General features: G+C 45.8%; 1 protein-coding gene across 1 annotated transcript in view; it reads right to left on the reverse strand.

Annotated features, from left to right (window-relative positions):
• The window catches only part of USP13 (ubiquitin specific peptidase 13), an 89034-nt gene that overhangs the window by 21998 nt on the left and 53049 nt on the right, over window positions 1-13987 (reverse strand). The window contains exons 11-12 of the mRNA XM_038416135.2: window positions 7351-7476; window positions 5926-6079 (exon numbers count right to left, since the gene is read on the reverse strand). Coding sequence (XP_038272063.1) covers window positions 5926-6079; window positions 7351-7476 — 280 coding nt within the window. The remainder of the gene's footprint in view (window positions 1-5925; window positions 6080-7350; window positions 7477-13987) is intronic.

A 13987-nucleotide genomic window follows, 5' to 3' on the forward strand; every position in this document is an offset into this window, starting at 1 on the left:
ATTTGCATTTTATCTGCCTAAGTGGCAGATTAAAGCAGGACTGAACACAGCAAACTGAACCAAGCATGCCAGAGAACATAAGAATAAAAGAAAGGACATATTAAGTCAGACCAGTGGTCCATCTTGCCCAGTATCCTGTCTCTGACAGTGGCCCACACCAGCGCTTCAAGGAGTGAACAAAACAGGGAAATTATGGAGCAATCCACTCCATCTTCCACTCTCGGCATCTGGCAGTCAAAGGTTTAAGTAGCCCTGAGCATGGAGCTGCATCCCTGACCATCATGGCTAATAGCCATTGATGAACCTATCCTCCATAAATTTATCCAGTCCTTTTTTGAACCCAGTTATACTTATGACCATCACAACATCCCATGGCAGTGAGTTTCAAATGTTAGTTGTGCATTATGTGAAAAAGTACTTCCTCTTGTTTACATTAAACCCACTGCCTATTAATTTCATCAGGTGATCTCTGGTTTTTTGTATTGTATGAAAGCGTAAACAATACTTCTGTATTCACTTTTTCCACACCATTCCTGATTTTATAGACCACTATCACATCTCCCCTTGATCAGAGCCTCGCGAACCAGCTGAGCGGCAGCGAACCAGCTGAGCAGCGGGGACAGCAGAGCAGCTCACAGCAGGAGTTTGCCTGGGAGTTCGCCTGGAGTGAGCCCAGTGAGGCTTACATCTTGCCAACGTCTCTGAGGAAGCTCATAGTAGGTAGGTGATATGGAAGGGGGGGGGTTCAGCTGTTGTGACCTGCACTGGATGTGCCATGTTTGTCTTTCTTCCACAGGACAGAAGCGACTTTGTCTGTACAAAGTGCAAGCTGGTCTCCATATTGGAAGAGAAGATTGAAGGTCTGGAGCAACAGGTAACGACCCTGCGTTGTATACAAGAGACTGAGGATTTTCTGGACCAAACTCAGGATAGGCTTCTAGGGGCACAAAGCTCTAAAGATATAGAGCAGGTTGCACAGAGGAGCCAAGAGGCCAGTGAAGAAGCTTGGCAACATGTGACCTCCAGAAGAGGTAAGCGGAATGTCCGGGTTCCAGTAACACAGACACAGGTAACTAACCGCTTTCATGTTCTCTCCACAGGTACCATTGCGGAGAATGGACCAGATGATATGTCTGGGGGGAGAAAGCAGAAGGAGACTCCGCTGGTTGGGAGGCATGAGATGCGATGTCCTGAGGTTGGGGGTTCCACGACCACCACTCCCAAGAGGAGAAGGCGGGTGGTGGTGGTCGGGGACTCTCTCCTCCGGGGGACTGAGTCATCTATCTGCCGCCCTGACCGGGAAAACCGAGAAGTCTGCTGCTTGCCAGGGGCTAAGATTCGTGATGTGACGGAGAGACTGCCGAGACTCATCAAGCCCTCGGATCGCTACCCCTTCCTGCTTCTCCACGTGGGCACCAATGATACTGCCAAGAATGACCTTGAGCGGATCACTGCGGACTACGTGGCTCTGGGAAGAAGGATAAAGGAGTTGGAGGCGCAAGTGGTGTTCTCGTCCATCCTCCCCGTGGAAGGAAAAGGCCTGGGTAGGGACCGTCGAATCGTGGAGGTCAACGAATGGCTACGCAGGTGGTGTCGGAGAGAAGGCTTTGGATTCTTTGACCATGGGATGGTGTTCCATGAAGGAGGAGTGCTGGGCAGAGACGGGCTCCATCTTACGAAGAGAGGGAAGAACATCTTTGCCAGCAGGCTGGCTAACCTAGTGAGGAGGGCTTTAAACTAGGTTCACCGGGGGAAGGAGACCAAAGCCCTGAGGTAAGTGGGAAAGCGGGATACCGGGAGGAAGCACAGGCAGGAATGTCTGTGAGGGGAGGGCTCCTGCCTCATACTGGGAATGAGGGGCGATCAACAGGTTATCTCAAGTGCTTATATACAAATGCACAAAGCCTTGGAAACAAGCAGGGAGAACTGGAGGTCCTGGTGATGTCAAGGAATTATGACGTGATTGGAATAACAGAGACTTGGTGGGCTAACTCACATGACTGGAGTACAGTCATGGATGGTTATAAACTGTTCAGGAAGGACAGGCAGGGCAGAAAAGGTGGGGGAGTAGCACTGTATGTAAGGGAGCAGTATGACTGCTCAGAGCTCCGGTACGAAACTGTGGAAAAACCTGAGTGTCTCTGGATTAAGTTTAGAAGTGTGTGCAACAAGAGTGATGTCATGGTGGGAGTCTGCTATAGACCACCGGACCAGGGGGATGAGGTGGATGAGGCTTTCTTCCGGCAACTCACGGAAGCTACTAGATCGCATGCCCTGATTCTCATGGGTGACTTTAATTTTCCTGATATCTGCTGGGAGAGCAATACAGCGGTGCATAGACAATCCAGGAAGTTTTTGGAAAGCGTAGGGGACAATTTCCTGGTGCAAGTGCTAGGGGAGCCAACTAGGGGGAGCGCTTTTCTTGACCTGCTGCTCACAAACCGGGTAGAATTAGTGGGGGAAGCAAAAGTGGATGGGAATCTGGGAGGCAGTGACCATGAGTTGGTTGAGTTCAGGATCCTGACGCAGGGAAGAAAGGTAAGCAGCAGGATACGGACCCTGGACTTCAGGAAAGCAGACTTTGACTCCCTCAGGGAACAGATGGCCAGGATCCCCTGGGGGACTAACATGAAAGGGAAGGGAGTCCAGGAGAGCTGGCTGTATTTCAAGGAATCCCTGTTGAGGTTACAGGGACAAACCATCCCGATGAGTCGAAAGAATAGTAAATATGGCAGGCGACCAGCTTGGCTTAATGGTGAAATCCTAGCGGATCTTAAACATAAAAAAGAAGCTTACAAGAAGTGGAAGGTTGGACATATGACCAGGGAAGAGTATAAAAATATTGCTCGGGCATGTAGGAAAGATATCAGGAGGGCCAAATCGCACCTGGAGCTGCAGCTAGCAAGAGATGTCAAGAGTAACAAGAAGGGTTTCTTCAGGTATGTTGGCAACAAGAAGAAAGCCAAGGAAAGTGTGGGCCCCTTACTGAATGAGGGAGGCAAGCTAGTGACAGAGGATGTGGAAAAAGCTAATGTACTCAATGCTTTTTTTGCCTCTGTTTTCACTAACAAGGTCAGCTCCCAGACTGCTGTGCTGGGCATCACAAAATGGGGAAGAGATGGCCAGCCCTCTGTAGAGATAGAGGTGGTTAGGGACTATTTAGAAAAGCTGGACGTGCACAAGTCCATGGGGCCGGACGAATTGCATCCGAGAGTGCTGAAGGAATTGGCGGCTGTGATTGCAGAGCCCTTGGCCATTATCTTTGAAAACTCGTGGCGAACGGGGGAAGTCCCGGATGACTGGAAAAAGGCTAATGTAGTGCCCATCTTTAAAAAAGGGAAGAAGGAGGATCCTGGGAACTACAGGCCAGTCAGCCTCACCTCAGTCCCTGGAAAAATCATGGAGCAGGTCCTCAAAGAATCAATCCTGAAGCACTTAGAGGAGAGGAAAGTGATCAGGAACAGTCAGCATGGATTCACCAAGGGAAGGTCATGCCTGACTAATCTAATCGCCTTTTATGATGAGATTACTGGTTCTGTGGATGAAGGGAAAGCAGTGGATGTATTGTTTCTTGACTTTAGCAAAGCCTTTGACACGGTCTCCCACAGCATTCTTGTCAGCAAGTTAAGGAAGTATGGGCCGGATGAATGCACTATAAGGTGGGTAGAAAGCTGGCTAGATTGTCGGGCTCAACGGGTAGTGATCAATGGCTCCATGTCTAGTTGGCAGCCGGTGTCAAGTGGAGTGCCCCAGGGGTCGGTCCTGGGGCCCGTTTTGTTCAATATCTTCATAAATGATCTGGAGGATGGTGTGGATTGCACTCTCAGCAAATTTGCGGATGATACTAAACTGGAAGGAGTGGTAGATACGCTGGAGGGGAGGGATAGGATACAGAAGGACCTAGACAAATTGGAGGATTGGGCCAAAAGAAATCTAATGAGGTTCAATAAGGATAAGTGCAGGGTCCTGCACTTAGGATGGAAGAATCCAATGCACCGCTACAGACTAGGGACCGAATGGCTCGGCAGCAGTTCTGCGGAAAAGGACCTAGGGGTGACAGTGGACGAGAAGCTGGATATGAGTCAGCAGTGTGCCCTTGTTGCCAAGAAGGCCAATGGCATTTTGGGATGTATAAGTAGGGGCATAGCGAGCAGATCGAGGGACGTGATCGTTCCCCTCTATTCGACACTGGTGAGGCCTCATCTGGAGTACTGTGTCCAGTTTTGGGCCCCACACTACAAGAAGGATGTGGATAAATTGGAAAGAGTACAGCGAAGGGCAACAAAAATGATTAGGGGTCTAGAGCACATGACTTATGAGGAGAGGCTGAGGGAGCTGGGATTGTTCAGTCTGCAGAAGAGAAGAATGAGGGGGGATTTGATAGCTGCTTTCAACTACCTGAAAGGGGGTTTCAAAGAGGATGGCTCTAGACTGTTCTCAATGGTAGCAGATGACAGAACGAGGAGTAATGGTCTCAAGTTGCAATGGGGGAGGTTTAGATTGGATATTAGGAAAAACTTTTTCACTAAGAGGGTGGTGAAACACTGGAATGCGTTACCTAGGGAGGTGGTAGAATCTCCTTCCTTAGAGGTTTTTAAGGTCAGGCTTGACAAAGCCCTGGCTAGGATGATTTAACTGGGACTTGGTCCTGCTTTGAGCAGGGGGTTGGACTAGATGACCTTCTGGGGTCCCTTCCAACCCTGATATTCTATGATTCTATGATTCTATGATCCCTTTCTAAACCAAACAACCTAATATTTTTAGTCTCTCCTCATATGGAAACCATTCCATGCCCCTGGATCATTTTTGTTGCCCTTCTCTGTACCTTTTCCAATTCAAATAGACCTTTTTTGAGATCGGGTGACCAGAACTGCATGCAGTATTAAAGCTTTGGGCATACCATGGATCTATATAGTGGCATTATGCTATTTCCTGTCTTATTTTCTATCCCTTTCATAATAGTTCCCAGCAGATTGTTAGGTTTTTTGACTGCCACTGCACATTGTGTGGAAGTTTTCAGAGAACCATCCATGATGATTCCAAGATCACTTTTTTGAGTGGTAACAGCTAATTTAGACCCCATCATTTTGTACGTAGAGTTGGGATTATGTTTTCCAATGTGCATTACTTTGCATTTATGAACAGTGAATTTCATCTGCCATTTTTTGTTGCCCGTTCACCCAGTTTTATGAGATCCCTTTGCAATTCTTTGCAATCATCTTTGGATTTCACTATCTTGAGTAATTTTGTATTGTCTGCAAATTTTGCCTCTTCCCTGTTTACCCTTTTTCCAGATCATTTATGAATATATTGAACTGCACTGGTCTCCGTACAGACCTTTGGGCAACCATGCTTTTTACCCATCTCCACTGTGTAAACTCAGCATTTATTCCTATCCATTGTTTCCTATCTTTTAACCAGTTACTGATCCATGAGAGGACCTTCCCTCTTATCTCCTGGCTGCTTACTTTGTTTAAAAGCTTTTGCTGTGGGACTTTGTCAACGGCTTTCTGAAAGAGGAGTCCTCTTCATTTTGCAGCACTTTCCCCATGCTGTGGAAATACTCAGGCAGACCTGGAGCCCTGAGTCCACACATATGTACACCCTGTAGGCATGCAAGACAATTTGGAATGTTGTGTTCTTGATCAGATTCTACGTAGCCCACCACCAACTCAATGTGGATGGGCCACTTATGAAGGTGAATGCACCTGCTACAGCCCTAGCTAACAGAACTGGGTCTTTTAGCTCAAGTAGAAGATGATCATGTACCAAGATTCAAAGCTCCCAGGATCAATGCCAGTTGCTGCCAACCAACCCAGGACATAGTATTATATTAACCCTAGCCCATCCCCTATCAGCCTTCCTTTATTGATTTTAGACAGACAGCACCAACAAGCCAGCCCACTAGCACCCTTTTGACTTTACCTTTGTTCATTGCTGCCTCCATGGCCACAGGTAACTGCATGAGATAGTCTACCCTTTCTGTGTATCGGACTTTCCTGGATTGGCAGCACTGTGTGCGTTCTTCCACCAGGAACCGGAAAACATCGCTGGGGTTTTCTGAGCCAATGCGGTTTCTCTGCAAGGAAGATCAGACCTGATCACTTGAGTAGCATCACACAGCCCAGGGTCTGCAAAGTGCTTTACAGACATCAAAAGACACCACCCTTGCCCCAAGGAGCTCACGCCCTAAGGGCCACATCTTAGTCCATGCTGGGAGACCCCTGCATGAGCCCTGAAGTTGCCACTGACATCTGTGAGGAGACACAGATGTCTGCCCACACAGTGTAACTTGCAGAATGGGGGCGTGAATATAGGTGTGCTGCATGGAGTGAAAGGAATAGTAGGGAGTAGGAAGAAGGCAGGTTACAGTAAATATGTTGGGTAGAATGTGCCTTACAGAATCCTTTCAGCAACCAGATTATTACTCTTATGCTCTGAGAACTGCATTGAAACAGAACAAACAAATTTTATTTAATTATCCAGCTGGAATGCCACTCAAATAATACACCTTCTCTTTGTTATGCAAGTGAATGTCTGTTATCAGGCACTCACAGGAAAAGATCTACTCACCACCCCCATAATCAGTGCACACGGTTTGGGACATGGAACATTATGCACACTGATCTGAATAACTTCACACAGAGCGTAACACATGAACAAACACCCTTCATCCTGGGGCGAGGTTATGCTTTAAATTGTAATTGGTTATCTCCTTTGTAAATTTCCTTTTCAATGCCTTAAAGAAAGTATTAGCATTAGTGCTGACTCTCTTGCATTGCAGCACTGAGCTGCAGCTTAATGGGAGTAACATTTCATACAACAGACACTTTGCTTTCAGTATGGGAATCCATCTTCCCCATAATGATTCAATAACATACAACTGATATTTGTAAGGGAGCTAGACAGGGTGATATATCTGCTCCAGAAGAGGATATAAATATGTGGGATAATAATAATATCTTCTCCATTTAACATTCACAGTCTTCATAATTATAAATATATTGACAACTTGTACTGTATACTGGGTAGCTGTTGAAAGGGACAGTCAATTTGCTTATAGCACTCATAGCTTGCTTAATGATGCTCAAATGGTATCAACTGAACTAAGTGAGCTGTTGCTCACGAAAGCTTATGCTCAAATAAATTTGTTAGTTGCTAAGGTGCCACAAGTCCTCCTTTTCTTTTTATACTGGTTTAGAAACCGATTTAGTTAGATCAGTGCAATTCTCATGTAGCCAAAGCCTTAAAGGGTTTGTAAAAAAATGACGAGATCATATACTATCCTGTTTCTCATCCCCTAACATGTCAAGCAGAGATAAAGAGAAGAAGTAGTGAACACTTTCTTACCTCTACTAGGTTTATAAGGTGCAGGAAAAACTCCTGTGCATCTTGCTGTCTATTGGAGGAGAATTCTGGGTGCCCTTTGCTTACAAAGGCCTTAAACATTCGAGGAGAAATTCCACTATGTTGAGGCTAAAAACAAATGAAGAGAGAAATATTTCTGAAAAGCACTTCTGTGCACATTGGTCGGAATTACACATTGGCTCGAACCTTAAAAGTTAGATTTCATAATCAAAGTGCCACAGGAAATAAAGCCATGCCACTGAATCTGATTCATAAACCACTGCCTAAAAGCTTTGTAAATGCAGCATTTGGATTGACCAGAACAGCAAATGCACCTATACTTATATCTCTGAAAACCAGGAAACAAAGAACTACAGTATACATCAGCCGCACCCCACCTCTATGTCCCCTAAAGCTGGCAAGAGCTCCTGTGGAGCCACTGTAATTATACTTCAGCCAGGGCTGCCTTCTAATAAGAAGACATGAGGAATAACTAAATTATGTGCTGTGACCAACAGAACTCTCTCATTTATCTGCACACTCCAACTGCCCTTCACTGCACTCAGCACAGCTGCATAGATTGGTGCGGGGAGTGCTTACAACAGTACTTACATGAGACAGCATGCTACATGACAGAAGCAAGTGCAGGTGTTGTTCCAGAGGGAATCCTTAGGACAAGGGTCCAGAGGTGGTAACAACTGGCAACTCAAGGGTGGTTTGTGCAGAGTAGGCCAAATCTAGGCCAGATGCAGCTAGCTGGTGTTCATTAAGTCTGCTCGAAATGTGACTTCACCTTAGTGAGAACATGGTCTGACAGCTTCACCTGCAGCCAGGGCCGGCTCCAGGCACCAGCGTTCCAAGCAAGTGCTTGGGGCGGCAATCTGCAAGGGGCAGCAGTCCATGTGCTGTTAGGGCGTTTCCGCGGCAGCGGCAATTCTGCGGCAGCCTCTCTCTTCAGCCGCCCGTGGCAGCAAATCGGTGGCAGCTTCTATCTTCAGCCATCCACGGTGGCAATTCAGTGGCAGCCTCTATGTTCAGCCGCTTGTGGCGGTGGCAATTCGGCGCACTGCTTGGGGCGGCAAAAACAGTAGAGCCGGCCCTGCCTGAAGGTCGTGTGCTCTGTCCCTACAGTCCCCCATATCCTCCGGAAGGGAAGAGTGCTAGGATGTCTGACAAGGGCAAGTTGGGGCCTCACTCAAAGACGGCAGAGTAAAGGATGCAGACTGGGACTGGTGTGAACCCTAACTCTGTAATTCCCAGTTTACAGAGGTTTAAGCACAGGTGCATCCTGCATTCTGGAAGGGAATGAGGCACTGCCCATCAACCCTAATTCTGTGTTAAAGTTTTTGGACAGTGAATTTCCCTTGTTTTTTGAGGAAGTGGTGGTATTTTGAGGAAATTATGGTAAAGAATAGTGCATGAGTGGTGACCACCTGTGGGCAGGGGGGGAGGGCACAAGGAGGCTCTCTCTCTACCAGTTGACCACTAATCCTAGATTGTGCCCCCACGAGGCACAATAATTTTCAAGACAATCCAAGCAAGTGTGTGTATTTTAGAGCACTTGGAAAAACTGGCTAGTAAATAAGTAAGTATAGTGGTGCTACCACCCCATTATAATAGGAGAAGCAGCATGAAATATGACATATTTTTAAAGGAAACTTTCACTCTGAAGGCCCAGTTCTGATCTCAGTGTCACCAGTATCAACAAAGACTAACTCCTTTTAGATCCATGGAGATCTGAACCAGGCCCTCAGTTTACAATGCTTGCTCAGCTGCTGGCAGTATATCAGTAATATCATTACACTAAGAGGCTCTTTAAGGGCTTCTGTAAACATCTAGAGACTTAATAGTGCTGGGAATTTCTGAATAGTGGGTTGTGTATCATAGTGGTGTCCTCAACTGCCCTGCATCAAAGGAGAAACTATATACCCTGCTTCCTTCTACGACAGAAGGACTTAGAAACAAGCAAACTGCCCGGCCCCAACCAGGCTTGCCCAGATTTTTGGTGCACTGAATTTGGAATTAAGCCCCATTGCCATTTAATTGCAACTTTTATTCAACCATCTGAGTAGCGAGAAGAAAAATGTGCAAATGTGCCGTATTCTCAAGACTAGGATCTCACACACACAGCAAGCCCTTTCCACCAGAGGGAAGCTTGATTAAGTTAAGCCAAAAGACAAGATCATTGGCAAAGTCCTGAATGAAAAATCAGTTGCTGGTGACTCTATAGACTTTGGGCCTCTTTATTATGTTGAAATGGCTCCAAGTAGCCCACTGCTCTTCCTAAACTGCTTTACAGTAGTGGAAAGAAGGTTCTAACTCCACAGAACCAGGAATATTTATAGACTACTGGGCATACTTTCCTCATCAACAGTTGCAGAACAGTTTAGCTATATATAGAGTGGACTGAACAACTCAAAATCTCACACAAATGCTTTGACAGGCGGCATCCACTGACATCAGTTTATGGCTGGATTCCAAAGACCCAGGATGTTAAAGGTCCATTTGCACTCAGTGAGAAATGCTAATGATTAAGATGTGAAATTCATGTTACACACACAAAAAACAGAAGTTAAGGAAACAGTCTTACAGGTTTGGTCAAAAATCCCTACACAATTACACTCATTCATTGCAAATGCCAGAGCAAACACCTTGGAGGGCAAAATGTGCACTAGGTCTACAGTAGCATTAATCTACAAAATTCCCACCATTGTAATGCCACCAGTGCAGCTCCACAAGAGGGAGCGAGAATGGGAAATGTCTACCCCACCAATTTTCTAAACAAGGCCATAGTACAACAAAGAATTAAAACAATAAAAACTGTTTCACTCCTGACACCAGGTTAAAAACTGCTTAAACAGGAAGACATTTGAATCTACTAAATTATGAACAATGCATATTCTTTTGTGCCCATGGATGGAGATCTTTCTGTTTAATTAACTGGCAGAGATTAGCCCCAAATGTTACTCTGCAGAAAGCTCTGGATAGTTTATTACAACATTCACAGTAGCAAATGCTGTAGCTAAAGTGGAGATGCAGTTTTCATTCTAATCCCCCTCATCCCATTAAATGTGAAACTTAACACATTACCCTTTGTTTTGTTAAACATACATAGGATATGCAACAAGTTAGTCGCAGTAGACATCTTAACACTGCGGTGTTGTACTTCTTGAAAATTGTGTCCTCCATTTCTCAGTGTTAATGAAGCGTTAATGTTAGTTCTTAACTTTTAATAAATGAAATGCAAGCAAGATTCACTAAAGCTTCTGTAAACCTAGGAATAAACCACTGGCAAAGCAATCATTCAGGATAAGCGTTCATTGAGATGTGATTTTAGATTATGCAAACCACAGTTGCAAACCAGAGATTCCACCTTTGTTCAAAATCTGTCTACTGACAAATTCCCTATTAAATAAGAATATCAGGAGGGTGAAATTTCTGTTAGCATCAGAAAGAAAGTGGGGGTGGTGAGGGGTATAATATAGGTAACTATGGCAACTGTCACTGTTTCTGTGACAAAAGCATGTCCAGCTTCTGTTATATCTAAAAATACATCTTGGAATTTATCATAGATGATTCTTCCAAGAAAGAAAGTTCCCCTCCAGATACAGTATCTTCAGTATCAATTACCAGTTGACCTTTTGTTTCCAAACATCCCACCTTGGTGGGAGGGAGGGTTGGCCTCTGGTTAAATTTCATGTTCTGTATTGGGCACAGGGTAACAAAGGTTGGCAGGGACACAAATACAAACTAGATCCAAAATTTAACTGCCAAAACAGCATCAAAGTAAACTGAGGTAATACAGTTGCACAGACATAAACCTCTATAGCATGTGCCTGGCAAGACAGCACTGTATTTTCATGGTAACTAAGAGCTTGCTTCCAGGATTCTACAAAGTCACCCCACCAACAGGGATTGCCAGAAGAAAATAGGGGAAGCCTAGAAGCACTAGGATTTGAATTGAAAGGGGAGTGGGGGGAAAGTGCGGAGAGAAACGTGAGTTAATGATACCCCCCTGCAGACAGAGGAAAGATGAACTGTGGTCCATGGTTTCGTAAAGTTTAAGGCCAGAAGGAACCACTAGATCAGTGGTTCTCAAACTGTGGGTCGGGACTGGCCCCAGCCACTCTAAGCCCAAGCCCAAACGCAAGCCCCACCACGGCTTAGGCTGCAGAACTGGTTAGCAGGGCTCAAGTTACAGGCCACCCCCACCCAGGGATGAAGCCCTTGGGTTTTGGCCCCCCCCCACCCAAGGTCGTGGAGCTTGGGCTTTGGCTCCCCTGCTCAGAGCAGCAGGCCTTGGGTGGGCTCAGGCTTTGGTCCCACCTCTTGGGGTTATGTAATAATTTTTGTTGTCAGAAGGGGGTCGCAGTGCAAGGACGTTTGAGAATCCCTGCACTAGATCTTCTAAGCTGACCTTCTGTATAACACAGGCCATTAAAGTTCACTAACGTCCCCCTATATTGAGCCCAATGACTAGTTAGATTAAACGGCTGTGAGCCACAGGCTGAGAACAAGAGAGATCAGGGTGCCTCTAATGCCTGAAGCCCCTGTAGTGGCAGGGAACTGATTTGGTGAGATATGCCCAGATGATCCGAGCCCCAGTCTATTGTGGAGAAGCTCCTGGGGAGGAGAGGGAACTTCTCTGCCCAGTGATCAATGAGGGGCCCAAAAAACAGCGCTGCCACATAACGCAAGAAAACATGGCGGTTAACATGGGATAGAACTGGAGCCCCAAACATGTGCCTAGCACCCTCTTTCCCCAGATTTGGATACATGTTTCAGAGCTCACAACTTACGTTATAATGGGCCCAACCAAGAGCCTCACAACTTCGTGCCCCCAACTGAACCCTGGGAAAGCTGAGATTGAAATCCAAACTTCCCCTCTTGGGCTCCCTCTTTAGAACACGGTGTGCAATGCCCCATTTTGCAAGTCCACAACACTCACAAAGGGCTTCCTCACTCCAGCTGGGAGCACCACCCTTTGGGGAGAAGGGGGGAAATGGCAGCAAGCTGCCAGAGGCTGCCCTGGGAATAACTGCTGATGGAACCCCATCCTGGATTCCTCCTTGGCTGTTAATAAAGTGTAAGCTGGTGGAATGATTCAGCAAAAAATAACCGTAACAGCCAGCCAGGGCCCACCCTAGATAAAAAAATCTGTGGCCTATATTATGCAGGAGGTCGGCTTCTGGCCTTAAAATCCATGATTCTATGAATCCCTGTGGGTTAGAGTTTGTAACAAGAAAGTAAAATAATTTAACCATCAGAAAGCAAACAGGCAAATTCCAACAGTTTGGGGGTTCAACCTACCCCCCTTATAGCTTTGGGCAAGGAACCTGATTTTCCCAAACAGAGGCATCACTTCAGAAAAATTCAAGTGGGGGGCGGGAGGGGAAGAGGAAGGTTTGCTTTCATAAAGACCCTGTCCAAAGTCAAGGGGGGGGGGATTGTAACAAGATTTGGGGGGCAGCAACTGCACTCCTTGCCCCATAGCAAATGATGTCCCCAAAGTCATTGTCTCTCTTCCACCTCACCAGCTGCCTCACCAGCTCCTGTAAACCTTCCCTTGAGCACTTGTGCAAGACGAGGTAGGAGATTAGCTGATGCCCCTTATTTACCAGGGACCAGACAGCATCCATGAACCTTGCTCACACAAGAATTGAGCTTAATATGTCTTGTTCAAAAATGACTGATGTGATAAGGATCAAGGGATAGTAGGATATACAGGAGGCTTGATAGGCTGCTTGACTGTTGCGTGAATAAAAGCGTAAGGTACCCACTGTTTAAAGAGAAGCGTGTGCAGATAAGTTAATATGGAGGTAGGTGGATGCAGCAATACCAACCTTGGCTGGCCCTGGATATCTGGTAAGCAAACTGAAAAAGGAGCAATGGTTTATGCAGCATTAGAAAAAGATCTGACGTTCATGCCACAAAGGAACGATGCAACAGCAAACCAGAGACAAGGACAATATTGGACTTTCAGGAACTACAAACAAAATGTCTCTGCTACTGCAAAATTACTGTTTATGTAGCTCCACTGTTTGCAATAAAAGGTCAGTTTCACACTACGAGTGCTCATTATTATGGGTGGACGAGATCCTATGTGAGACAGGCTAGGAAAAAAAATCCTTCTCTCCCCTTTCCTCATTTATATATTACAGATGTTTGACTGTAATACACTATGCCTCTCTATGACTGCCTTTATTTTAGACCCAAACTGATCTCCACTCCACACAAAGCAGCTATCCTTTCTTCTTACTGTAAATGATTTATGTCATAAAATAAACATGGGCCACAACTGTACCGCCTTGAAACTCCAGTGGCAGTAGGATGGAGGGTATTGAAAGCCACCTCTACTCTTGTGTTTCCAGGGTAGAGACAGCAGACATTCTGTGATCTGACAAGTTTTCCACACCATTAGATATGAACTATGCCCCATCTTAACTCCAGAATAGACAGAGATCTGAACGCCATCTCTGAGGCTGGCCCATCACTAATCAGAAGTGGTGAATTATGAAACAGAGGTCATAAAATTGCATTATTTACCATAAAAAAGTCAGTCCTACAGAGACAAAAGTCTCCTGTACCATTAAATATTCTTCTGTTCACCATACTGGAACCTATCCCGATGCCACTGAAA

This window comes from Dermochelys coriacea, chromosome 9 (genome assembly GCF_009764565.3).
Source record: "Dermochelys coriacea isolate rDerCor1 chromosome 9, rDerCor1.pri.v4, whole genome shotgun sequence".
Classification (NCBI taxonomy): domain Eukaryota; kingdom Metazoa; phylum Chordata; order Testudines; family Dermochelyidae; genus Dermochelys; species Dermochelys coriacea.